Source organism: Lissotriton vulgaris, chromosome 4_1, assembly GCF_964263255.1.
Source record: "Lissotriton vulgaris chromosome 4_1, aLisVul1.2, whole genome shotgun sequence".
Classification (NCBI taxonomy): Eukaryota; Metazoa; Chordata; class Amphibia; order Caudata; family Salamandridae; genus Lissotriton; species Lissotriton vulgaris.
In genome coordinates, this window is record NC_141691.1 from 1,474,039,857 (window position 1) to 1,474,066,386 (window position 26,530).

At 46.7% G+C, this 26,530-nt stretch overlaps 1 protein-coding gene across 1 annotated transcript in view; it reads right to left on the reverse strand.

Annotated features, from left to right (window-relative positions):
* Positions 1-26,530, reverse strand: part of PRKDC (protein kinase, DNA-activated, catalytic subunit) — a 2,818,033-nt gene that overhangs the window by 607,432 nt on the left and 2,184,071 nt on the right. Inside the window, exon 71 of the mRNA XM_086965729.1 lies at positions 6,718-6,908. Within this exon, the coding sequence (XP_086821855.1) occupies positions 6,718-6,908 (191 nt within the window). The remainder of the gene's footprint in view (positions 1-6,717; positions 6,909-26,530) is intronic.

The window sequence follows — 26,530 nt, forward strand, 5'->3', positions numbered from 1 at the left end:
TCTTTAAGAATATACACAAGAAATTGCATCTGTCAATTCATTGGCTATATGTTTACAATATTGACTTTTACATAACTACCATTTTAATAGCTTGCTTGTTGTGTGCGAGACCTTTGCTGTTTTCACTGGTGCCTTGAAACTAGGGCCCTGAAATTGATGATCTTAACCCTAGAAATAAGTTAGCAGAACGGGGAGGATGGGTGGGGCGGTAAGGAATCTATCACTTTACAGATATATTGTTACCGAAGGTAAGTAACTTGTTCATCCGAAAGAAACACATAGTGATAGATTCCTTACCTTAGAATAGATACCCCAGCAATACCAACCCCGGTGGTGGGACTGCGAACCAAGATCACACCAGGAAGTTTCGGAGAACAGTACGGCCAAACAAGCCGTCTCTCCGGACTTGGCTGTCCAGGCATTAATGCTTAGTGAAAGTGTGCAGCGACGCCCAAGTAGCTGCATGACAGATGTCTTTTAAGGGGACACTACGTTCCAACATCGTAGTGGCAGCCGTCGCCCTGGTAGAATGGGCGCGAAGCCCCAACTGAGGCTCCTTTTTAGCCAAAGAGTAACAGGCGTTAATACACAAGACAACCCACCGAGAGATAGTTTGTTTGTGTGCGGCCCGACCTTTCTTGGCACCAACATAGCCAACAAAGAGCTGGTCATCCACCCGGAACTGTTGTGTGTGATTGAGGTAAAAGGAGAGCGCACCTTTTGGGTCCAAACGGTGGAGCCTCTCTTCCTCTCTAGAAGGATGCTGAGACGGAAGGAAGGTGGGCAAGGTGATGGTCTGCCCGATGTGAAAAGCAGTGACAACTTTTGGCAGCAAAGATGGACGGGTTCTGACCATAACCTTGTCCGTATGGACAGACAGAAAAGGAGGTGTACAAGAAAGAGCCTGGAGCTCGCTCACTCACTCGCCTAACGGAGGTGATGGCAACCAGGAAAGCTGTCTTTAGTCAAGAGACGTAGAGGGCAGTTGTGAAGAGGCTCAAAGGGAGTGCATATCAAGTAAGAACCCGATTCAAGTCCCACTGCGGCATCACAAAAGGAATAGGTGAAAAAAGGTGAGTAATGCCTTTGAGGAATCTATTTACAACAGGGGACTTGAAGAGAAATGGCTGATTAGGAAGCCTGAGAAAGGCCGAAATAGCACAAAGGTAGCCCTTGATAGTGCCCAGAGCAGAGCCCTGCCGGGCCAAAGAAAGAAGGAACAATAGGACTTCAGAAAGAGGGGGAGAAAGGGGATCCACAGCCTTTGCTATGAACCATGCCACAAATTTGTTCCACCTGCAGGCGCATACAACTTAGTGGCGGGCCGCCTGGACGCCAGAATAACATAACAAACTTCAGGAGGCAAGTCAAAAGGAATTAACTGCCACCGCTCAATTTCCACGCAGGTAGGTGGAGACTGGACAGGTTCGGCTGGAGGACCGTCCCTTGCTACTGTGACAGAATATCCTACGAAAGAGGCAGATGGATCGGGGATCGATGGTTATACTGAGTAGCTTGGCGTACCATACTCTTCGAGCCCAGTCCGGAGCCACAAGAATGACTTGGGCACAGTCGCGCCTGATCTTCTTTAGCACTCTGGGTAGAAGTGGTATAGGCAGAAAGGCATATAACAGACCGCAACTCCACTTGTGATGAAAAGCATCGCCTAGCAAGTGCCGCCTTGGAAATCCCAAAGCACAGAACTGCTGACAATGGCGTTCTCTTAGGTGGCGAATAGATCTAACCAAGGCTCTCCCCACTGGTGAAAGAGACCTTGCACCACATCCGAGTGAAGACGCCATTTGTGTTCCATCATGCACCTGCGGCTGAGTTCGTCCGCCCTGGCGTTCAGTGTATTGCTAGGTGTTGAACCACCAGGGAAATGCCCTGATGTTCCAGCCATGTCCAGAGGCGCAGAGCCTACTGACATAGGGTCCACGACCCCACCCGCCTTGTTTGTTGCAGTACCACATGACGTTGGTGTTGTCCGTGAACACCTGCACTACTCTTCCCCGTATAGAGGGAAGGAATGCCTTCAGTGCAAGTTGGATTGCCCAAAGTTCCAGAAGGTTGATACGGAGCCGGTACTCCACCAGAGACTAGAGGCCTCTGATCGCCGCCTCTCCCAGGTGACCGCCCCATCCCAGGAGGGTGCATCTGTCACTACTGTGTGCTACGGTAGGGGAAGGGAGAGGGATCTGCTATTGACCCAATGCTGGTTTGTGAGCCACCACTGCAACTGTCTTGCAGTGCCCTCCGAGATCTGGACGGACTCGGACAGGTTCCCCTTCTGCTGCGCCCACTGGAACTTCAGGTTCCACTGCAGAGCCTGCATGATCGACCAACAGGATGCAGGAGGCCATGAGGTCCAGCAGCCTCCGGGTCACCCAGACCGAGACCCAGGATAGAGGCCGAAAGATCGGAATCAGAGGCTGAATATCCTGGACTCGTTGTTCAGGAGGATAGACCCGAAAGAGCGTCTTATCCAGAACCGCTCTGATGAAAAGGAACTTCTGAGATGGAATCAGGTGCGACTTCAGCACATTGACGGAGAACTCCAGCTAATGCAGGAGGTCGGCCATAGTCTAGAGGTGGGAGACGACTGCCTGGGGCGATCCCGCTTTCAACAGCCAGTCGTCGAGATAGGGGAGGACTGGAACCCCTGATCTGCGCAGCAGAGCTGCGACCACCGCCATCACTATTGTGAACACCCGAGGGGCGCTGGTAAGGCCAATGGGGAGGTCTGCAAACTGAAAGTGCTTGTGGCCTACCGTAAACCGCAGATAACGCCGGTGGGCCGGCAGGACGGGAATATGGCAGTATGCGTTCTGCAAGTCCAACGCTACCATCCAGTCTCCAGGGTCGAGGGTCGAGAGCAGACAAGACCTGAGCCAGAGTTAGCATCTTGAACTTCTCCTTCCGGAAGAAGCGATTGATGTTCCGGAGGTCTAAGATAGGACGCAGGCCCTTGTCCTTCTTGGGCACCAGAAAGTAGTGGGAATAACAACTACGACCTACTTCTGGTGCAGCAATGCGGTCGATGACCACCTTGGCCAAGAAGGCCACAACTTCCTGTTGAAGACGTGCCAAGTGATCCCCCGACATGCGGTCTTACTGGGGTGGCATGGCTGGAGGGGTAGTCTCGAAGGGGAGGATGTAGGCCCTTCGGACTAGTTGTAGAACCCACCTGTCCGTAGTGATGGTGCGCCAGTGGGGGAGGTGATGGCGAACCCTGCCGTCCACGGGCGTTTGAGGGGCCCGAAAAACCGGACTAGGAAGGTTTGGAGGCAGTGGTAGCTGGGGTGGAAGTAGACTGACCCGCCCGCTGGCCCCCTGACCCGCCTCTGTGGGTCCCAAGCCCGCGGCCGCGCCGAGACTGTTGCTGCTGCAGCCTGTGGCTCTGAAGCAAACGTGTTGGGGCACCCCTTCCGTGACCACAAAAGGAGTGAAAAGCAGAAGGCAGAGGATGGAGAGTGTACGAAAGGCCCAAGGACTTGGGTTGCCAAAAAGGCGAATGCCTTCAAAGGGCATGTTCTGGACATCCCCCGAGAAGCCAGTAGTCCTCAGCCAGGCAAGCTGGCGGAGCGCCACTGTCGTGGAAATCGCCCTGCCCAGCGAGTCGGCGGTGTCAAAGCCGCATCGTATTGAGAACTTTGCCGCATCTCTCACTTCAGCAATCACTTTGGAGAGCACTGTCCGGGACTCCTCCGGACAATGGGGCAGCACCTGCGCCACCGTATCCCACATAGAGTGGGTATAACGGCCCAAGAGGAATGCAGTGTTCACAGACCGCAGCCCTGAACTGCCGGAAGAGAACATCTTCTTCCAAAACTGTTCCAGTCTCTTGGATTCCCTATCCGGAGGTGCAGTAGGGAAGGTGCTTTGAGACGTTGACGCTTGGACAACCAAGCTCTCAGGGGTGGGGTGTTGGGAGAGGAAGAAGGGTTTCCCAGGGCCGGGCGATGGCGTCAGGCCACGTTCCTATCCCCAGGAGCCCCTGTGTTTGGCCTGGACCAGGTGCCCAAAAGAACGTCTGAAAGTGCATCATTAAAGGGCAGTAGTGGCTCCACAGAGGTAACCGCCGGCTGAAGCACTTCTGTCAGGAGGTTAGTCGTGAAGGCCACAGGAGGGAGTTCGAGGTGGAGAGCCTCGGCCACCCTACGCAACACCACTGCATAACAAAAATCAGGAGAGGTGTCAAGACAGCTGGCATCCCCCAAATCCTCAACCCAGTCCGGGTCAAACTCACACTGTGCTGTGAGAGGGTCAGCAGCCCCTCCCAGTCCTCCTCTTTCTCTGAAGGCTGTGGAACAGGCCGAAAATACAGAGGCTGGTGGACATAGGGGTAGAAAGGCCCCATCGGAGTCGGAATCGGTGTCGAGCAGCGCCGTTCCGGCGCCGTGTCCACTTCAGGGCTGAAACCGGGGACACCGTCGTCTGAGGGCATGGCCGATGTCGGAGGTGGTGCCGGTGGGGTCGACGTCGGTGGAGATGTCACGAGGTCAATCGCCGTTGACCGGGATCCAGGCCTGGATCCTTGGGGGGCCCACCGGGGCCGAAGCTGACAGCAATGCCAGAGCTACCGACAGTACAGGGCAAGGACCCCCAGTGGGGTCTACGGGGCCCGAAGAAGCGCCAGCGGGCCATGGCTGCCAGAAATTCCTGCATCTGGGCTGGAGTCGCTGACGGACCCGGGAAGGGCGGGTAGGCCGACGGCGACACAGTAGGCTTCGCTGGAGCAGCACCACCCGCACCCTCAGCTACGTCACGCGAAGGGCGAGGGAAAGTCGGTGAGCGATGGTGCTTCTTCGACTTCTAGTGAGGCTTTGCCTTACCTGACCCCGAGTGCGAAGACTTAGATCCCAATGAACGTTGGTGGCGGCTCTGCGACTGGTACCTCGACCTCCCACGGGACCGGAACCTTGAGCAGCACGGAGCAGACTGACAGACTTCAAGCAACTTTTGAGACCACTCCCGCAAAGTCTTAGGCGCCATAACCCGGCAGTCGGGGCACCACTTGGAGTCGTGGTCACGCCCCAAGCAGTAGAGACACACGCAGTGCAGGTCCGTCACCGACATCATTTAATGACAATACCAGCAGGACTTGAAACTGGGCATCCCCACAGCACCAGGAGTTGATCGACTTGAAAAAGAAGAGACAAAAGGCCTAGAAAAACAAATTCAAAAATTGACTGGGGGTACTGCTCTCTCCGGATCTGCCCTTGCTGGCGCGGTAAAAGAAAGAACTGACGTCAACCCGCAAAGGTGGCGTCTAAGTAGCTGGTGTGACGTCATCTCGGCAACCACAACACCAACAAAAGACGTGGAGGCCTTTTAAATGATTGAAACAATAAAGGATTTTTTCAAAATACGACATCTTCTTTGGTCCCGACAGTGGAGCGTCTATGTGGCTAGCTCCGGAGGTTTTTGTGCACAGTGTCATATTGACTATGCGATACTGAAATTGAAGTGCGAAACCTTGGTCAGCCACAGTTGTGTTGTTCATAGGGGAGCCACACTATGCCGCCTTTCGACGCGCACAGGTACTGCTGACGAAAACTTTTTGGATCCAGTCTGATGCCTGGGGGTAATTCTAAGGTAATGAATCTATCACTATGTGTTTCTTTCAGATGAGTGTTGTACTTGGATCTGCATCACATGTCCCTATGCCTTCCTCTTCTGTTTCTTCTCAGAGCGGACCTCCTCTGACAGTGGGAGGGGAAAGGCAGGCATCTGAACCTCCAGAGACTCCATCTCTCTCACTGGAGATTGAGCAGGGCTATCGGAATTGCTTGGATCTGCCAGCGGAGGTGGTGAATATGTTATATTGTCAGCCTGATAGCTGTCTATCAAATCTTTTTATTCTGAGTGTTGATAAAGTTTTTTCTCTGGGTCCATGAAGGCTGACCCCCTCAAGAGGTAGTTGTCTAATGTGTTGCATTTTGAGCTGTCAACGGCCCAACAAGGCTTTGCCATAGGCACTGTTAATTACTATTTATCAGACTTTTCTTTGTTTCACAGATCGGCTGTTGTTGCTTAGTCTCCTATTGTTTATATTATCTGAAGTGGTTGTTTTTTATTGCTGTCCTCTTTTCCCTTTTCTATGCCTCAGTGGGACCTTACGTTGGTGCTTATGTTCTTAATGGGCTCACCTTATCAGCTTATTAAAGGCTGTCCTTTGTGGCTGCTTACTGTAAAGACTTTGTGCTTGGCTGACAAGTAAAATGAACAAAAGATAGAAATGAAAGGTAAGTATTTTTAAAACAGTATAAATGGCATGTCAAACCAATAGCACACAGTCTTAAAACTAAGAAACAACTATTTTTACTTTTATATCTGTTGTTGACACAGAACTGCCACATACGTAGCAGAAAAGGAAACCAATAGCACTTTTTCTGAACAGAGAAATAATGAAAAACTTAAGGGGATGGAGTAACACAACAAGGAGGAAAGAGTGCCGCTAGGCTCTCCCTTGCCAATGGGAAAGCAGTACGTGTGACATGCATATATGACACAAAGCTCTGTGCTATGGTGGATAATGTATAATGTGATATTTATTTTCAGATAATATCTGGTTTTCCACAGACTGCACCTAATAAAATATATTATGCACTAGCTTGTTTTAAGAATGCAAAAAACTTTCAGCAGTAAGTTGACATTTCATTCCAAAATCTTAATTCTCGTTTCAACATTTTGCAATCCATTTTTCACACTTACTACTTCTGGATTTCCTGACGAGGTGCCTGCGTACTCTAAGACTCTTCGAGCTTTATCATCATCCATATCCTCGAGACAGCGAGGATCCAGGTTGAGAGTATTTCCCATGATACAGTACGTTTTACCGAGAAGTAGGCTATGGTCCCTTGAAGCACGGATTTTCTGGCTGAGATAGTCATTGTTGCTTTCCTCTGTTAATTACAAAACAAACAATTGGTAGCCTATATTGTTAATGTTACGTACATCACGGTGCTGGTCAACTGGATCACAGATTCTTGAAGGGAACTTAAACAGATCAGCTAAACATCAGCAAAAGAACCAATGCTTGTTTTTATGATATGCAAGGTGCATTTAAGTACCATTTGAAGACAGCTTCTAGGTGCAGCACATATACAGACACAAAGTAAAACCTAAAACCAAATAAAAGTAACACTCTAAAATATACAACCATGTATTTGCAGAGAAATCTTGTAAGTCAACAACCCTTTGACAACGAACATAACCCAACAGCTCATTCCTGCAGCCAGTTAATTAGGTATTTTTTCGGTTTAACAGTGTTTTAATAATTGAGGAAAGATGGAAGTTTTTGTGATTTTTTGATCAGAGAAATAATTTCGGCCTAATAAGAAGAGGAAGGACTGTTAGGGCATTTCACATACCAGGCTCTCTGCCCATGAGTGAACGTGGAGGTCAATTGACAGTCAATCTAATTATTAAAGCAATATTGTGAGATGAAAATACTTTTGATGTCCCAAGTGATCCTAGTGTACCTGTTCTGAATAGTCTGAAGCTGCAACGCACTTTGGCTGAAATGTTCACATACATGTCAGTCAAATTACTATCGTCAGGATAGCATTAACGCTCAAATAGTAACTTCCTGTGATTGTGGATAAATAACGGAAGTATTTTAGCTCGGGAGTAGAGACAGAGGAGAGGTGACTTCACAAATGCAGCCACCTACGATTCGATGCCATTTATTACTGCAAGATTTCATACTGAGCCCATGGGTCAAGGAACTGTACCAACTTGGAAGAGCAATGAAAGAAGATTAACACACAGTGACAATAATCCAGGAGTCTATGCTCCTCCCAGCTGAGGATACTTGTCTGCCATTCTGTGTAGCAGTGACTCTAAACACTGCCTCAGTCACAAAATGTTGATGAAATGACTATGACAATATATTAGGATCTAGGTGTCAACAGCACAGAATTGACAATATTCCTAGATTAGAAGTCCCAAAACAAGTCTGTAGGCTAAACATTGAGAAAATTCCTGTGGAACCATAAACCAGGAAATATGGACGACAAAGTGCACTTTTCTAACTGGACCAGTTGACCTAACTGTGAGGAAGGGTTCCATACTTAAACATAAGTTACCTACATACTAAAATATAAGGTACCTACCTTATGGACCACTCTCTCTGTAGAATACTTTATCTAATCGCAAATTACTCACCTTTTGAGGACAAGACTCCAGACCCAATTCATGTGTGCTTGGTCAGTCCTGACCATTTTTTAGAGATAGAGAATACATGGCTGAAGTGGAAATGCATATAGGAGGCTGGAGCTCAACTAAATCCAGAATGGATCTCTTAGAGAGCTTAGAAAAGGGAACTCCAGGGCACAAAAGGTCGGACATTGAATGTTCTTGGCAGTAGCAAATATATCTACCGAGGTCATGCCCCACTGAGCGAAGATGTCCCGTACCACTGCTAGTAGCAGGTACTACTCTTTACTGGCACAGGGATATCTGTGGAGTTTTTCTGCATTGACATTCAGGGAATGTGCCAAAAGCCCGATCATTAGAGGGAGAGAGAGAGAGAGAAAGTGAGAGGATCCAGTGTTCTCCACTACAGGAGAGTAGGATCTGCTTCCTATGGTTACCCCCACTTTTTGCTGTGTTTCACTGGTTTATCAACTTTAGTCTGGCTGTGGCCCTGCTAATCAGGACCACAGCCTAGCTGTTTGCTCTCTAAATTGATTGCATGTACATTAGGTACATACCAGATTGGTTACTGGCTGACCCTTGTGAGCCCCTAGAACATAGTACCTTAGGTACCAAGGGCATAGGTACCCAGAGGCCTACCAGGGGTTGAAGCATGTATTATGCCACCCCTGGGAAGCCTTCCAAAATGACACCACAGGTCTGCACTTGCAGCCTGGGTAAGGTGGTGTAAGCACCCCTTACTTAGATATATATATATATATATATATATATATATATATATATATATAGACACATATAAACCTATAAGTCACTCCTTTGGCAGGCCTTGAGAATCCTGAAGCAGAGTGCTTGGTTTAGCATGAGAGGGTGCCCTCTCTGCAGCTTTCGGAAACCCTTCCATATAGCTGTTCTATGATACAGCCATACCATATACCTCGCGGTAAATGCTAACTTTGGTTTGGCTGCATCAAAACATGTTGTGTTTGGTGTCAAATACTCTGGAATCCTACAACCCCCCCCCCCCCCCCCCCACCAGTTTTGCCAGCGGGGGTAGAATTCCACCCTTCTACTGGTATAAGACATGTACACACTGGTATACCCAGTAAATGTTTAAAAGAGCCTCAGCAACCGAAAATGGATGCTGCTGCCACAGACACAAGTGTGACCTCCAGCTGCTGGACGAAACTACGGCAGAGGAGGCCTGGACAATAGGTTTCCTGTCCAAGGAGGTGCCAGCACCTCACCAGACAGGCTTTAGTGCATTGGGGAAGGTTAGGTTGCATTCAGTGAATGCTTTTCAGACACTGCCTGGGGCACACAAGGTGTCCCATGCATTTCCCAGTTCAAACCGGTTGCTGGCGCGAAACTGGACAAAGGAGAAGGGTTGTAACCACCCCCTCCCCAGGTCCTCCCATAGGTGGGACCCTAGAGTTAGTGCAACCCCTGAAGCACAAGTTACTTACCTTCGGTAACGATATATCTGTAAGAAACAGTAGTTAGTATTAGATTCCTTACCTTAGCATATCCCCAGGCGTCAGACTGGATCCGGAAACTTTTGCGTAGCAGTACCCTTGCGCGTCGGTAGGCGTCGCTGCGGCTCCGCGTCCGTCGTCGGCGACGGCGCCGGGATGACGACGCCGGAGTACTTAGACGGCGCCCACGCAGGCTGACGTCAGTTCTTTTTTTTTTTTTCCTCATTTGCCATTACCTCCATCCACAAAAGAGACGCCAACCACCACACGTGTCTGCCTTAAGGTACTTTAGCGATCTATCCTCCTTCATGACCTTACCCAGGCACGTTTTTTTTTTTTTAATGGGCGGGAGACCAGCCTCTTGAGTGAGAAACGGAGAGACTCCAGCCAACGGTGTTCAACCTGACAGACCCAGGATTACGTACGAGAGAGACCACTTGCCAAAGTCGTCTTCTGGAGACTAATCAACAATCATCGGACCCGGGGGGGGGTCGGGAACTCCGTTCTTCCTATCTCCAGTTTATTAACAAATCCCAAAAGGAAAGATTTCTTTTACAACATGATCTAGCCAAGTCAGTCTTTGAAGTTTCGTACAATGACATTAACCAGGCTGCGTGTGATGGAGCTTTAGCTTCCACCCAAAATTTGCATATTTGTCGCCTTGCCAGGATGATGGAATAAAAAAGAAAGGACTTTGCCTGTCCGTTTACATCTTCCTCCAATCCAAAAATTATTAGCTAAAGAGTAATGTTCAATGAAATACTTAAAATCGTATCCAAGGTAACCTTTACTTCTTCCCAGAACAACATAATAGCAGGGCAATCCATAAACATGTGTGTATCTGAATCTGCCACCAAATTACACTTGTTACATTTCTTCCCTGAAAGAAACTTAGAAAGCCTTAGGGGTGAGAGGTAGGCCCGATGCAAAGTAAACAAATGATTACGTCTTAACCAGGCTGGTTTCACTGTTTTATAGAGGAAAGAAAAGGATCTTATCCATAGGTCCTCGCACTTGAAGGCCAACTCATTTCCCCATAACTTATCTGGCAAGGCAAAATCCCCATCCGCCTCCTCCACCATGCACCAGTACCAAATTGCCACCTCTTTACGCCCTTCTCGCTTTTCTACCAATTGTTGTTCGAACTGGCTGTATTTCCCCAATTGGGGTCCCTTCTTATTTACTGCTCGTTCCCAACTATCCAACTGTATGTATTTAAACCTGGAAAGGGCCATACCCACCTTAACCCTCAACACCTCCCAGTCTTGTACCCTTCCGTCCACCAATAACTCTCCCCATCTAAGTATCCCAGCCTCCTTTAACGGGGTTGCTAAACTGTCCTGTATACAAGGTGGCAGCCCAGGAGAGTCCCCCACCGGGGCTAAATTGGAATAATAGTGTAACCCGACTTTCTTTTTGATCTGGACCCAGTTTGATATGACGGACTGCAAGGTCTTTAATCTGACTTTTTTGAAGTATTTCATGTCTCCAAATTTAAATAGAAATCCATCCAATGGGATATCTACTCCCCCTAACATAGCCCTGAACATAACCCCCAAAGATGATATTGCAGGAGTTTTAAGGAGCATCCTGGTTTAAGTCCGCTGAAATGCCCATGCATAATATAGCAAATCTGGCAGTGCCAACCCTCCCTTTTCCCTCCTCCTTCTCAATTTCTTCCAAGTCAGCCTAACTGTTTTAAAGTTCCAAATAAACAAATTTATTTCTCGCTGACTTTTTTCCAGTTTTTTTCGTTCAAAAGTCAAGGGGATAGAATTAAAAATAAAAGTAAACTTTGGAAGAATGGACATTTTAACTAAATTTGTTCTCCCAAAAATGGAGAGTGGCAGGAATGACCAAGATTTCAGAAGTTTCCTGCATTCTGTGGCAACACGATCTAAGTTGGCCTGTGCCAAATGTCCTATTTCTTGGGTAATACGTATTCCCAGGTATCTCATAGATGTTGCAACTGTTAACTGTACATTAGGGACGTTCCAACACATGAGCTCTGTTTTGCTGGCATTAATATAATAGCCAGAGATTTGCCCAAATTCTCCTGCCTTTTTGATTACCGTCGGGAAAGCTCTCTGCGGATCAGACGGGTAAACCAAAATATTGTCCGCATAGAGCGCTATCCGCTTCTCCCACTCACTGAATACAAAAGGGTGAATATCCGCTTCCTCTCTTAAAACTTGGGCAAACGGCTCTATGTAAAGATTCAATAAGAGCGGAGAGAGAGGGCAGCCCTGTCTGGTCCTCTGGTGATTTTTATGGGGTCTGTTAAGGTGCCATTGACTAAAAATCTAGCCATAGGGGCCCTGTATAATTTCTCGATAACCTGACAGAAAACCTCCCCCAACCCAAACCTTCTCATCACCTCCACCAGATAGGGCCAATTGACCCTATCGAAGGCTTTGGTGTCGTCTAAGGTCGAGGTAGCCAGTGGAAGAGAAAATGTGGTTGCGATGTCAATCGCCCCTACCAAATCTCGAGTGTGGTCAGCCAGCTGGAGTCCCCTTATAAAACCGCTTTGATCTAGGTGGATTATCGAACCGATTACCTCCCCCAATCTTGATGCCAAAATAGATGTAAAAATGTTGTAGTCATTGTTTAGAAGGGAAATCGGCCTGTAAGATCCACACTCCAAAGGATTTTTACCTGGCTTTGGAATAAGAACTATCGTGGCATCGTTCCAAGAGTCAAGAGGATTCTCCCCTCTCAAAAGAATGCCATTTAGGAGGGTCGTCAATGCTGAAGTTATGACAGGGCATATCCCTCGATATAATTCTCCGGGTAACCCGTCCGGACCCGCCGCTTTCCCCTTCTTCAAATGACCGATCGCTTCTCCCACCTCCTCCTCTGAAATCTCCCTCTCTAAATAGACCCTATGTGATGTTTGCAAAGATGGTAAAGCAATGTTATTTAGCCACCTATCCCTAGCCTCCGGGTCGTCCCTGACCTCTTCCTTGAAAGAATTCTTGAAAAGCGGTCCCTATTTCCCAATCCGAGGTCCTAATGATGGTCTCTTCTTCTCGTTTGATCTCTTTAATATACTTTCTCGCCTGTTCTGCTTTAACTTTCCATGCAAGGACATTTCCCACCGCTTCCCCAAATTCGAAATGGGAAATTTTGCTTGCCTCCCATCTTTTGGTTAACCTTTCTTGTAGTATGATTTCAAGCTGACCTCTTAGGTTAGCCTGTTTTTCTGCCACCCCCGGGGATGCCATGTTGGAACCCAACTGCTGGTCTATTTCAGCCAACTCCTGCTCAATGTTTTGTATTTTCTCCGGATAAGCTTTCCTTCTGTGGGTAGCTCTGTTGGTTATGCAGCCCCTTATATATGCCTTAATGGTATCCCATACTATGTTGATGTCTACCGAGTCCAAGTTTAATTCTAGGAAAAATTTACCTCTGAAAGCAAAAAAATGTATCTCCTCCTCTTCTAATAAGATCGTGCGGTCAAAAGACCAGGAGAATTCTTTCTTGTGGGTGGCCCCTTGGAAATCAAATGTTTTTTTTTTTTTTAAATATTTTGATTACATTTTTTTATGGGCACACGTATAGCACAACACAAAATATAAAACATATAAGTACATATATTAAACAAGTACTAAAGAACAAAAATTCTATATAACGTTATACATCACTTTTACTTCCATTTAACCTACAGAACATAACAAAAATTATTAAATCAGTTGTAACTTTCATTAAGCCTTTCTTTCCATCGATGAACTGGTTCCCATATTTGCCTTCCCAACCTCCTTGCCCTTTTTCCTTTCCTAGCATAAATGCCTTTTTCTAGATTGAACGTTCCCAATAACAAGGCAATCCATTGTTGAGTTACTGGGGGTACTATATCCAGCCAGGCTCTGGCAATCAGCAATCTATACACCGCCATTGCTACAAATAAAAATTCGCAATATTCGCCATCAAATCCCCTAACCCCTAACATAATTACAGTTGGTGTTAACATCACATCCAATCTAAGTGTACGATCCATAAATTCTTCGATACCTTTCAACAGTGTTCTTAATTGAGGACATAACGCAAAAATATGAATACTATCCGCTGCCGGAGTACTGCAGCGAGGACAAGTAGTCCCTGTAGTACCACCTCACTGTGCAATACGATCCGGTGTATGGTAGAGTTGATATAAAGTTTTATAATGTTGGGATTGGAGCGAGGCAGAACAGAAAACGGAACATCCTAGTTCCAACGAGTCCGAAAAAAATCGGCTCTGTATCCCTAATTTCCCAGCCCATTTATTTCCATATATTTCAATATCATCTTGCTTCAATTTTACCAAGTTAGCATAAAAACGGCGAATAGAACACACCCCACCTTGTTCTATGGCTTCCAGAATGTTATTTTTTACAAAGCCAGCCTCGCCGCCTTTTTTCCTGCTGAGAAAACTCCTAATCTGCAGATACTTAAAGAAGCTCTGTCTAGCAATATTAAACTTTGCCATCAGATCGGAAAATTGCAGTATATTTTCATCTGGGCCCAGCAGATCTCCTATTTTTATAATTCCTTTTCTAGCCCATTCTGCCATAGTAGCATCAGCAAAAATTAAGGGTGGGAGGGTCTTATTCCTGTATAGTCTGGTGTATCTGTTGTATCTTCCCAACCCACATTTTTTTGCTACAGCTGACCAGATGTTATGCGCTGCTAGAACTGTCTTAAAACGAGTGCGTTTATAGTATGAAAAATCAGCGCAATTTAGGAAAGCATTCGCAGTTTCAGAGCCCAGTACAATAGAGTATACCATGGTCGAAAAGGCATTAACATTCAAATCCGCTCCACTAGCACCAATCAGACCTTGTATATATTGAAGAGCCGAAGCCCAATAATATAATCTAAAATCTGGAACCCCCCAATCCCCCCTAGCCCTCGGTAAAGTCATAAATTTATAAGCCCGCCTGGTCTTCCCATATGACCAAATTTGACTCAAGCTTATTAAACCAAGAGGACTCAAACATTAAGGGTATTGTTCGGAAAAAATAAAGAAACTTAGGGAGTATAAGCATTTTGATCACGTTGGTTCGGCCCACCAGTGAGAGTCTAAGGTTGTTTATCCTGACCAAATCTAAGCTTACTTTTCTCAGTAAGGGGGAAATGTTCCGTTCTACCACTGTCTCCAAATTAGACGAGATTTCAACACCTAAATAAACTGCTGCCGAAACCACTCGTGTATCGTTATAGCATACCATTGCATTCTTAATGATCTGCGTTTTGGCACTATTAAGCCTGTAGCCAGAGAAATTTAAGGGCCTCTTGTTCAATTTCTCCAATTGCCATAGATGGATTCGGGGTAATTATAGCAACGTCATCTGCGTACGCCAGCACATTAATTTCTATCCCATTCGAACAAAGGGGGGAATACTAGGATTAAAATTGAGATAACGTAAGTAAGGATCCATATAAAGTGCAAAAAGAAGTGGGGAACTCGGACATCCTTGTCTTGTCCCTCTTTTTATCTGTACCGCAGCTGTGAGTTCCAGAGTTCCCGATTAATTTTAATTCTAGCCGTTGGGGCCTTATATAAAACCTGAATTGCTCTAATGTATCCTTCACCAAAACCATAATGTCTCATTAACTCCCACAAATACTCCCAGGCGACCCTGTCGAAAGCCTTCTCGGCATCCAGAAATAGAGCTGCAACAGGGCCGCCCGTAACCTCCATAGCGTCGAAGGAGGTAATCACTGTCCTAACATGTTCCGTAGTACCCTTCCCTGGGATGAACCCATGTTGGACTGGGGAAACTAACTTCTCTATAACAGCAGCCAGTCTTGTTGTCAAGATTTTCGAATACAACTTGACATCCACATTCATTAGAGCTATAGGTCTATACGACCCAGGGGTTGTGGGAGGTTTGCCTTTTTTCAAAATGACTATGATTTCAGTACCACCCCATGAGTTTGGAATTGAAGCTTCACTCTGAGCTTAAATAAGCGTATCCAGTAACTCCGACCTGAGGGCCGCCAAAAATGTTTTATAGAATTCCACAGGGATCTGATCTGGTCCTGCAGCCTTTGATGACGGAAGATCTGATAGGGCTAATGTCAATTCTTCAATGGTTATAATAGAGTCTCATTTGAGAGGCAAGATGGCCGCTGCGGGATGCAGTGAGTGAGTCGCACTTTCACCTCCTCCCCACTGCCGTGTTTCAATGGTGGAGCCTCGCCTGAACGGATCTGTTTCTGGGTATTACGAGACCCAAAACTTCAGGGACTACAAAGCTGATATCGTAGTCTCTGAAAAGCGCCGAGGAAAAATTATAAGCCAAGTAGTCTCACACTTCACGAGGAGACTAGCTGAAGTTGCTAGGTTGATTCTAAGAACCTGGCTCAGGATGCCTCCCCGTGTACAGAGAGGGAATGAAGCAAAAGATGGCAAGGGGGGTAAGATCACCGATCCCGATGCTGCGAGAGGTTCAGCCTCCAAAGAAAAAAGTAAAGCGGACTCTAAGACCCCTGCCCTAAGTGCCTCCCAGAAAGGAGCCGTCAGCTTTAAAAAAATAACGGCAAAGAGAAACGGTCCCGACATCGCTGTCTCTTTGAAGGAGTCGGGGAACATCAACAAAGTAAAGGCAAAAGAGAGTGCGCTGCGCCAACCCACGGTCGCAGAGAGCTTTGCCAGTGTACCTGCAGGCAGCGGGGTACCTGGTAGCGCTCACGGAGATGCCTGTAATGCCGCCTCGGACGCCAGAGCAGGAGCCGGTGTTGGAGCCGGTGCCGGAGCTGCCGGAGCTGGAGCTGTGGTTGCTAGGCAACCAGGAAGACCATTGGAAGTGAAGCTGCCTGAGTCAATGCCTGCTGCAACTGCTACGGCTGGAGCCGCAGTAAGGAGGGAAGAGCTAGCTCCGGAGTTGGAGTTGGACTTGGAGGCATCTCGGGTTGGGTCAGCTGAAATGTAAAAACCTGAGAGACATGACAAGAAGCTCACGGAGAAGGAAAAAGTGAGTAATGTGAATGAGGATTTGATAGACAGCCGTGCTATGTATACTGAGTTGCCAGATGAAAATGGGAGCATTGCCATGCCGGTGTTGGGGTTAGAGCTTCAGTCCCATTCCCATATGTCTACTAAGGAAGGTGCAGGTTCGATATGTGCTGAACCTAGCACCTCAGATTGGGCGGAAATCATGGACTCACATGAAATTAGCACAGATGAGTCTACTGGTAGAGATACAGGCAGTAGTTCTCCAGCACAGAGAAATACGCAGAAGAAACACCTATCTAAAAGAAAGCCCTCTACAGCAAGTAGGACTACCGATCCTACTAAAAAAATAGCTTGGGATTACTCTACCACCACCTTATCCTTTTTGGAGCAAGACAGTCCTGCTACGTTGACTGGTGATCAAGGTTCCACACAGTCACCTCAACCTCCGGTTACACTTGATTTATTATTTAATACATTGAAACTAATGCAATCCGAGGCTAGGGGTGAAAGTAGGAGAGCAAGACAGGAGTCAAGGAAGATCCAGAATAAACTTAGAAATATAAGCAAAAGGCAGGATGAGATGGTGGAGAGAGTCACTCACGTGGAGGAAAGAACTGGCAAAGTAGAAGATGACCTGAGAGATTTAAAAATGTATAAACAAGAGCATCAAAAGGTGGCAGAAGACGTAAATTGGAAGTTGGAGGACTATGAGAACAGACAGCGCCGCAATAATATCAGACTGTTAGGCGTGGGAGAAGGTCTTGAAGGGGAGGATCCCAGAATGTTTGTTGTGAACCTTCTAAAGGGGGCCTTTCCTGAATTAGCAACCTGGCAGTGGGAAACTGAGATCCAAAGGGCCCACCGTTTTCCGTTTGTATTCAAAAGGGGTCAAGCGGGAGCTCATGAAGGGCGTCCGAGGGCACTGTTAATCTATGTGGGGAACTTTCTTTTGAGACAACTCATATTGAATAAGGCTAAACCAGAGGCTAGACGCACATTTAATAATGTTACTTTTTTTGCAAGGCCGGACTTCTGCCACACTACAGTTGAGCGCAGATGGAGACTGAGGCAGTTGATACCTCACATTCAGGCCTTGGGTTCTGAGGCTTATTTGTTGTACCCCGCTAAATTGAAAATAGTTACCAAAGGCCAGTTTAAAATATTTTTTTCCGAAATCAAAGCGAAGGCATATATGGTGGAAGTTTTGGGGTACAAGGAGAAATAATTAAAGGGTCCCTTGGAAGCCTGAACGGTGGTGGGGAGGAGTGGCGACTGCTGCTTCCCTAGCGTCCACACATAGGTCATGACTGACCTATTTGCCTGTAGGGGAGGGTGGGGGTGGGGTAGTGTGGGGGGGGGGGTTCGGGGAGGGGGAGGGGGGAGAAGGGGGGGAGAAAATGGCACACGATGCGCACACAGAGATACATGTTGAAACAGTCACAGAACTTGCACATATGGTGGAAGGGGGAAGTAAGGGAAGAGATTGAGAAATGGAATAGGGAGTTGGTACCAATTCTGGATGTTTTTTAATGGCTTGTCGTATTATGTCAATGAATGTCTGTGGCCTTAATGATCTTCAGAAAAGATTACGAGTTTCAGCGTTTTGTAAATCAATGTATCCAGATTTGATCTGCCTGCTGGAAACTCACGTGGAGGGAGGTAAGGGATATTTGTTAGAACAGCTGGGTTTTAAAGTATTAGCATATACAAAACAATGCTCAAAGACCCGCGGAGTAGCTATATTAGGGAGAGGTACAGAATGTATAGTTTTTAGGAGAAAAGAAGACATATGGGGGAGGTAGGTTATAATAGATGTAGGTTTTAGAGGAGCTAGGTTTACATTGGTTTCTGTATATGGCTCAACGGGTGATGATCCTGACATATTTCACTTCCTGGATCAAGAGCTATCAACCTGGATGGAACCCATTATCTGCTGTGGAGATTTTAACATCAACCTCTAGTGTCGAACTGCAAGTGGGGCATCGGTATATTGGGCGTAAGAAGAGAGTGCATAGGGCAATAGTAGACATGGCCGCACACAACGCTTTATCTGATGTTTGGGCTAATCTTTATCCACAGACAGATGGTGATACCTTTTTTTCTGCCCCTCATAGAATAATGGTAAGGTTAGATTATTTTCTAATCTCCAATTCTTTGCTCTCTAATACACAGATTAGGAAGCTACCCCGCTTGGTTTCAGACCATAATCCCCTAATCTTGACAGTTAGTTTAAATGGGATAGTAAGAAAGGTATATAAGTGGACATTCGAGAGAGCTTTGTTAAAAGATGAGGGATACTGTAAACATATGGATAGGTGGGTTAGAGAGTTTCGGTGTATTAATAAGGGGAGCACTAGCAGCGGCAACGCTTGGGATGCATTTAAAGCAGGAATAAGGGGAGAGACACTTAGCTTTACAGCCTTTAGGCAGAAAATGGAAAGAGAAAGGGTAGAACAACAAGTTAACTCTCTCTTAGCGGCAGAGGAGGAGTTGGGTAGGTTAATTTTGAGTGGAAGCCCCTTGGATCAACAAATGTTGGAAATTATGGTGTTAAAGGCTGAAATAGCTGAAAGTATTGCTAATAAAACAGCAGCAAACTACTTGGCAAAGAAAGAACAAGCTTGTGAGTTTAGTGAGAGAGTGGGGCATATCCTCGCCGTTAGAACGAGACAGAAGATTACTGCAGGAGATATTAAGAATATGAAAGATGGCTCAGGCAATTTGATCTCTGACCCTGCAGATATAAGAGATGAGTTTTGGAGATATTATTCAGAAATATACGATGTGGAAGCTGAGGTGTGTAGGGATAAAATTAAAGACTATTTAGGAAACATCCAACCTAATGAGTTAGAGGTAGAGGAAAGGGAAAAACTGGAAATCAAATGTAATGGCCATATGATCTGACATGTGTGAGGGAAGGTACGCCAGCCCTTTTTTGGGAATCTTTTAAGGTATAGCTAAAAAGGGCGTAATTAATTCTTGATTTATGTTAGTACTTAAAATTTTGAAAAGAGACCCCCAACTTGTTACCTGACCTTTCCCTCCATACATCAGCTAAACCAAGATTTTCCATTATGTCCAGCAAAGCCGACCTTGATTTAGATGGGATAAGTGCTCTTGACTTGGAGGACTTATCTAACAAAGGGTTAAGCACAATGTTAAAGTCACCAACCCAAATAACTGGATCCTGAGAAAGTATGAGATGGTTCTGGATTACTTTCAAATGGAAGGGATCATCTTGGTTCGGCCCGTAGTATCCCACCAACATTAAAAGTGTACCCTCCAGTACAATTCTCGAGATTAGCCATCTCCCGCTGTGGTCTTCCTTACACAATTATTAGTATCCCTCTTATATTGGCAGTTTGGTCCGTACATAGAAATTTATCTACCCAACTTTGTTTCTTTAAGATCTCACAGACCTCTGCTTTGAGTAAATGAGTCTCCTAAATGACGATGGCCTGCGCAGGAGTCTCTCTCAAATATTGTAGAATGTTGTGCCTACGACTCTTTACACGCAGGCCATTGACATTCCAGGATAAAAACCTAATAGAGGTCATCTATTTAAGCTTTTTTTTTTTTTAAGCCGTCTCCCTACACTATTTTCCACTGTCATGGAGACAGTTTTACCAAAAACTAGGATAGACCCCATCTCTACTGATAGAAAGATTATAGGACAGACTACGTTTCTAACCTTTTTGAGGTCTGACTCCTGAGGAATTTTATTGCTTTTCCCCCCACCCCCTGTGCCCCCCCCTACTCTGGAAAACCCCTCCTTCCTAACTCTTGCCAGATGTATGGCAAGGTTTACGTCTACCCCCCATCCTGCTCCCTTCTGTCCTACTGCACCCTGTTTTCCGTACGATTATAAGTATAAACTAATGATAACTTGTGGAAAATAATTTCAGCCGGTCCGATCTCTTCTCCCTTGGAACCCCCCTTACTAAAAAAAAAAAAAAAGTATTGAAAGAAACAAAAATAGAGATTTAGAAAAGAGGTACCCCCACAAAATCAAAAACATTAAGCTGATAGCATATAGACTATAGACTATGGAATATAAAGCTTCTTTTGTGGGTTATAGCCTCTATTTAATGCTGAAGCTAACTTTCCACTAAACATCTAATTGACCCAAGTCTAAAAAAACCGTAGTTTTATACATTGCATTTTTTTTCCTCCTTTTTTTTTATATATATTTTTTGTTATTGTTTTTGTTATTTGTTTCTTTTGTAATTTTTTCTTTTTTTTTCTTTTTCTTCATTTTTTAAAGTGATGCTTAGACCTCTTACCTCCCTTATACAACCCGGTGTTTTACCCTATATCTATAAAAAAAAAAAAGATGGAAAAAAACCTGAAAAATCTAGCTGGCCCAATCATTTAACTCCCCCCCCCCGGCCCCCTGAACTCTCCCCCATTTTCCCTAAACATTCATCCACTTCGAAGGGGGATCGAAAGTTGTACATCTTATTGTTGTACATTACCCGCAAGAAAGCAGGGAATCGCATCTGGACCGTGGCCCCTGCTGCCCTGAGCTTTTCCATCCTCAGCCCCAACTCCCATTGCCGATCTAGTGTCACTTTGGAAAGGTCTGACCTGATTTCACACAAAAAGATGGGGCCCTTAAGTGTCTTTGATTTTAAAGCAAGATTCAGGATTTTCTCTTTCAAAGTGTATGTTTGAAAGTTTACCAGAATCTTACGTGGTTTCGTTCTCCCAGGGTTGAGGCGGAAGGGGTCACGGTGGATTCGCTGAATGTCTCTGTCCAGTACCTCGACTGTTTCATCCAAGTTTAGAGAGTCCCTCAAAAGCGAGTCCACAAACGCTTTTAAGCCCCCCCTCTTTTCCTTCGGGCACTTTCAATATCCGCAGATTGTTCCTTCACGAAAAATTCTCAAGCAACTCGACCCTCTCCTTCATAGATTCCCCTTTCCTCCGTAATGTTTGAATCTTACATTCAGCTACCTCCAAATTCGCTTTTATGAACCCCACCTCTCCCTCCAAACTCTCTGTTCTCTCATACAGTCCGTCCACTTTCCTTTCCAGTATTTCGCAGGCCGCTCTTATTTAATTTTGATTTGCCTTAGATATTGCAAAATCACTCCTAATCTCCTCCCTCATGGCTGACAGGGCGGTCAAAATAGTTTCAATGGAATTATTTAACTCCCTCTCCTCCCCCCCCCCTCCATCCTCCATGCAAGTATCCAGCGTGAAGTTTACTGCGCCCTTGTCCTGAGCACGAGCTTGGTTTGCATCAAGGCCGCTGGTAGGGACAACAGTAGAGGTATAGGTAGAGGTAAAATTAGGGGTAGGGATGGAGGTGAGAGGGGCAGGGAGAGGGAAGAGAAAGGGGGGGGTGCTAAACTCCCTAAAGAAAGAGCCTGTAGAGGCTAGGGCAATACTGGGGAAAGAGGCTTACTTATGGGACCCCCCTTGTTTGGACCTCCACTTAATTCCGGCAGATTGGTTTCAGCCATACTTGCCCTTTTTATTGGGTTACCAGGTCTTTCGGGGTTAATATCCAGGACCTGGGGGAGCACTTTGAAGAAAGAGCGAAGGGAAGGGGTAACCCGCACCGCGCTGTTCAATTTACTCATGTCTTTGCCCTTTCTTCCCTTTCCAGACTCCTTACTCACACATGCCCCCCCCCCCCCTTGTCCTTCTTGCTGGAATTATCTGAACCCCAACCTCCTTCAGCCTTATCTTTCACTGAGCTGGGTATCTTGAGAGGCTTCCACGCCGCTGAATTTCTCAGGCTAGTTTTTGCACCAGTTTTTGAACCTCGTGCACTTTTCCCTCTTCCCTGTCTTTTCCCATTGTTTTTTTTCGGGAGTCTCCCCGAGTACTTTCCGCTGCTTGTTATTCTTAGTACCTGCCCCCACCTCCTCAGACTTTCCCCCACCCACACTCTCTTCTCCTGAATCACGCAACCCTTGAGCAGGAACTATAGGGCCCCCTGCATTGCCTTGGGCATCCACCGTGGCAGTCTCCCCCCCCCCCCCCCCGCACCCCCTGCCAAACCTCTCTGCAGGAGCCCGCGAGCCGCCTCCCTTCAACCTCTCCTCAGCTCCACGGCTGCTTGTTTCCACTTCGGAAGGCAGGCGGGGGGGGGGGGGTAAGTCTTTCTGCTGGAGCTAAACACATCGGCTCCCTCCTCGAAGTCCGCTGAGGGAAAAGCCGCCACAAGACTCGGGAGGAGCAGAGCCAAAAGTCAGCCAAAAGTCCAAGCCCTGGTGCCGGACCGCCAGACACCAGACGCTGAATCCTCCTTTGTTGCGGTAACTTTCTGACTAGCCGCGTGTAATATACCAGGCCGCTGAGAACGCTGAGAACGCTTTGGTTTTAATTCCGTAGTATCCGAATCTCCGGAGATCTGGGGGTCCAAGAATTAAGATCGGAAGCACGCTGCCATGTTTTAGCCGAGTTCAGGTTGAATCACACCGGCACACCACATCCGCGAATGCAGTAGAACAGGAGCTCCGGGAGAGACGTGTGTACCGCGCTAGCCTGTGGCTGCCATGTTTTCCCCCTTCTTAATGGCCTGACGTCAGTTCTTATACACAGCTTTTCAGCGCCAGAAACGCAGAGCCATGATAAAAACCAACACTGGTGCCAAGAAACTAGGGTCCTGAAAGGGGATGACCTTGAACCTAGATATCGGTTCGCAGAACGGGGAGGATGGGTGGGGCGGTAAGGAATCTAATACTAACTACTGTTTCTTACAGATATATCGTTAGCAAAGGTAAGTAACTTGTGCATTGTGAGAAGTTGGCCTGGTATATGATGTTCACTATTCTAGGGAACACCTTGCACCAGTCCAAACAACCCTTATAGTGATGGTTGTAAAGTCAACCTTATAGACCAGCTATCCTAGAGGTAGCCTGGACAGAACAGTCTTAGGCTAAAAGACTCTTGAGGGCGTGTAAAGCCAGCTGTTTTACCATATGTAACCCTTGAATTTCAAATGAAAGGACACCACACAGGATTTATATAAAATATATATGTATTTATTTACTAACACACTCCTCTAAACTCTTTATGAGATCAGAGGCCAAAGCACCTAACAAATAACACTTAGAAATACTTTAAATAGCACGATTTACAGTTAGGCCCTAGGGGCGCGTCAAACCATATACTAAGTAAGTGGTATAAGAACGACAACTTGGGAAAGGAGAAGGCCTAGGGCCTAGAGGATCGCTGGGGCTACACTATCTGACCCTTCGGGTAGGAGTAGGAGGCCCACAGGCCACGCGTGCAGAGTCAGTACTCTCCCGCAAGAGTCAATAGAAAGTCAATAGGAACGTAAAAGGTAAGTAAATGAAGATTTAGGACACCTCCGGTCTAGCTAGAAGGATACAACTAAAAAGCTAGACACTTGGATAGTCAATACCCTTGAGAGCACCGAAGTACTCGCGTTACCTCACCCACAGGAAGCGGGTGCATAGGTGTGAAGATGTGTCGGGTTTCGCCGTTGAAGTCTATGGAGCCTGTGAAGAAAGATGTTACAGGCGACCAGAAGGAAGATGTCCGGGTGGATCCAAGGGTGGATTGAGGATGAAGAGGACCTGAAAGCAGAGGAGAGAGAGTCTAGGTCACTAGATAGTGACCAGGTGGAACCAAGGAAGGAACCAGACTTCGTCGAGGAGCAATCAGGTGCTGGGGTGAAGCTTGTCGTTGCAGCCACGCGGACCAGGAGGCGTCGAGGACGACCAGGTGCTGGAGAGGAGCTGTCCCACGAAGGTTCTCGCAGATGGAGGGGTCAGAGCCAACGAGCCTAAGCAAAGGAAACCCACGCAGGATACACAAGGAGCTTCTGATGCAGACCAGGAGGGTCTGAGGTACTTCACCTTTGCAGGGAAGCAAGGGCCAGTCTGGAGCAACCAGACCAGCGATGGAGTTTCACAAAGGATCGTCGCCAGGGGCTACTAGCCAACGGACTAGCAACCGGACAATGCATCGAGCAGAACACAAGCAGAAGGGCCCCACGCAGATCTCGTGGAGTGTGGAGGGCTGGTCTTCGGTGCAGGTGGAGCTCGTGTTGGGGTGTCTCAGTCCCAAGGGCACAGCTTCGAGGAGGCCTCAGGAGCTGCTCTGTTAGCAAGTTGTCGACTTTTCAGGATACCTGCTTCCACGGGTCCCGACGCCTTCCACGGGGCTCAGCTGGGCTGGAGTCGTGCAGTGGGGTCAGAAGGATCCAGGAGTTGGTGTCTTGTCAGGCTCTGTGCTTGAGTTCCGGCGGGAACGGGACAAAGCAAGCCGTCGAGTTGCTGGATGGTGCCTGGTTTCCCAGGGTGGTCACTCCTTGGCCACAAGGGAGATTCTTCAGTCTTCAGCTTGGATGAATGTCGAAGGGTCCAGAGTTTCGTCTTCTGTCGATTCCAGGATTAATCTAATTTCTCCTGGGTCAGCTCCTACCTTTAGCCAACTGAAGGGGGCTGGGTTTCTCACTAGGTCCCTCCTATGGGTGGGACCAGGAAGGGGGGTGGTTACACCCACTTTCCTTTGTGCAGTTTCCCGCCAGACCTGGGGCTGGAGTGCTCCAGCAACCGTTTTGAACTGGGGTATGCATGAAGCACCTAGTGTGCCTCAGGCAGTGTCTCAATCTATTCAGCCCTCCCTGTCCCAATACACATCCTCCTGTCTGGGGTGGTGCTCGCACCCCCCCAAGCAGGAAACCTATTGTCCAAACCTCCGTGACTGGAAGGACTCCCAGCAACAGGAGGTCAGACTTGTGTCTGTGGCAGCAGCATCCATTTTGTGATGCTGGGGCTCTGGTTAACTTTAACCGGGGTAGTCAGAACTAACATGTCTTCTCCCTCTAGAAGGGTGGAATGCTACCCCCGTCGCCAGAATTGGCGAGGGGGTAGTATTCCAAAGTGTATGACACCTTACACGACATGTTTTGATAAAGCCAAACCAGAGTTAGCATTTAACCGCGAGGTTCATAATGCACTTAAGAGTATATGGTATGGCAATATCATCGAACAGCTATAAGAACATGGTTCCGAAATCTGCAGACAGGCTCAGCTCATGCTATTCTGTTTGTTGACGACTTTGAAAAACGTTTTATTTTTGACTGTAATAATAATCCTTTTTTTGGTAGTATTCGCCATTGGCGACGCTATATTGACAATGTTTTTTTCATTTGGACTGGAACTAAGGACCTGTTGGACAGTTTTCTTATTTGGTTAAATTCATGTTCCAATGACCTTAGATTTACATCTAACTCAAGTAAATGCCAGGTTGACTTTCTGGAATCTAACAATTTTTCCACACGAAGGGAAGCTGACTACAAAACTGTTCACCAAGCCCACGGCCTGCAATACTCTTTTAGAGTATTCGAGTAACCATCCCCGTGGGCTGAGAGATGGACTTCCCTTCGGACAATTTTTAAGGTTCCGGAGAAATTGTTTCTTCAAGGACGATTATTTCCGTGAGGCCGAGATTTTGTCCAAAAAACTGTTACAACGGGGTTACCCCTGTAAACTGGTGAAATGCTCAAAGAAACGGGCCTGGTATAACCACCAGGATATTTTACTGAGTCCTAAAACCAAAAAACCCATTACGCGAATTCCATGCGTGACTATGTTTGGGACACGTAGTAACCATATTTCTGGGATTATCAAGAAACACTGGCCCCTGGTTGTGGCCACTGGAATTACTAATGAATTACCATTGTTTTCATTTAAACGGGGCAAAAATCTTCGTGACCATCTGGTTCGAGCTGCCTTGCCCCGTGTTGAAAGCCCCACATTACCAACTATGTGGGGCCTCAACAAAACGGAGGGACACTACAAATGTGGCGGCTGCCTAATGTGTGTGTCCTGTTTGAACACTAAACAATTTGTCCACGGAAACATAAAACATGATCTTCGCAGTCTGTCAAATTGCAATACGACTAATGTCGTATATGCAATTTGGTGTCCATGCGACCTAATTTATATTGGTCAGACGACTCAGAAAA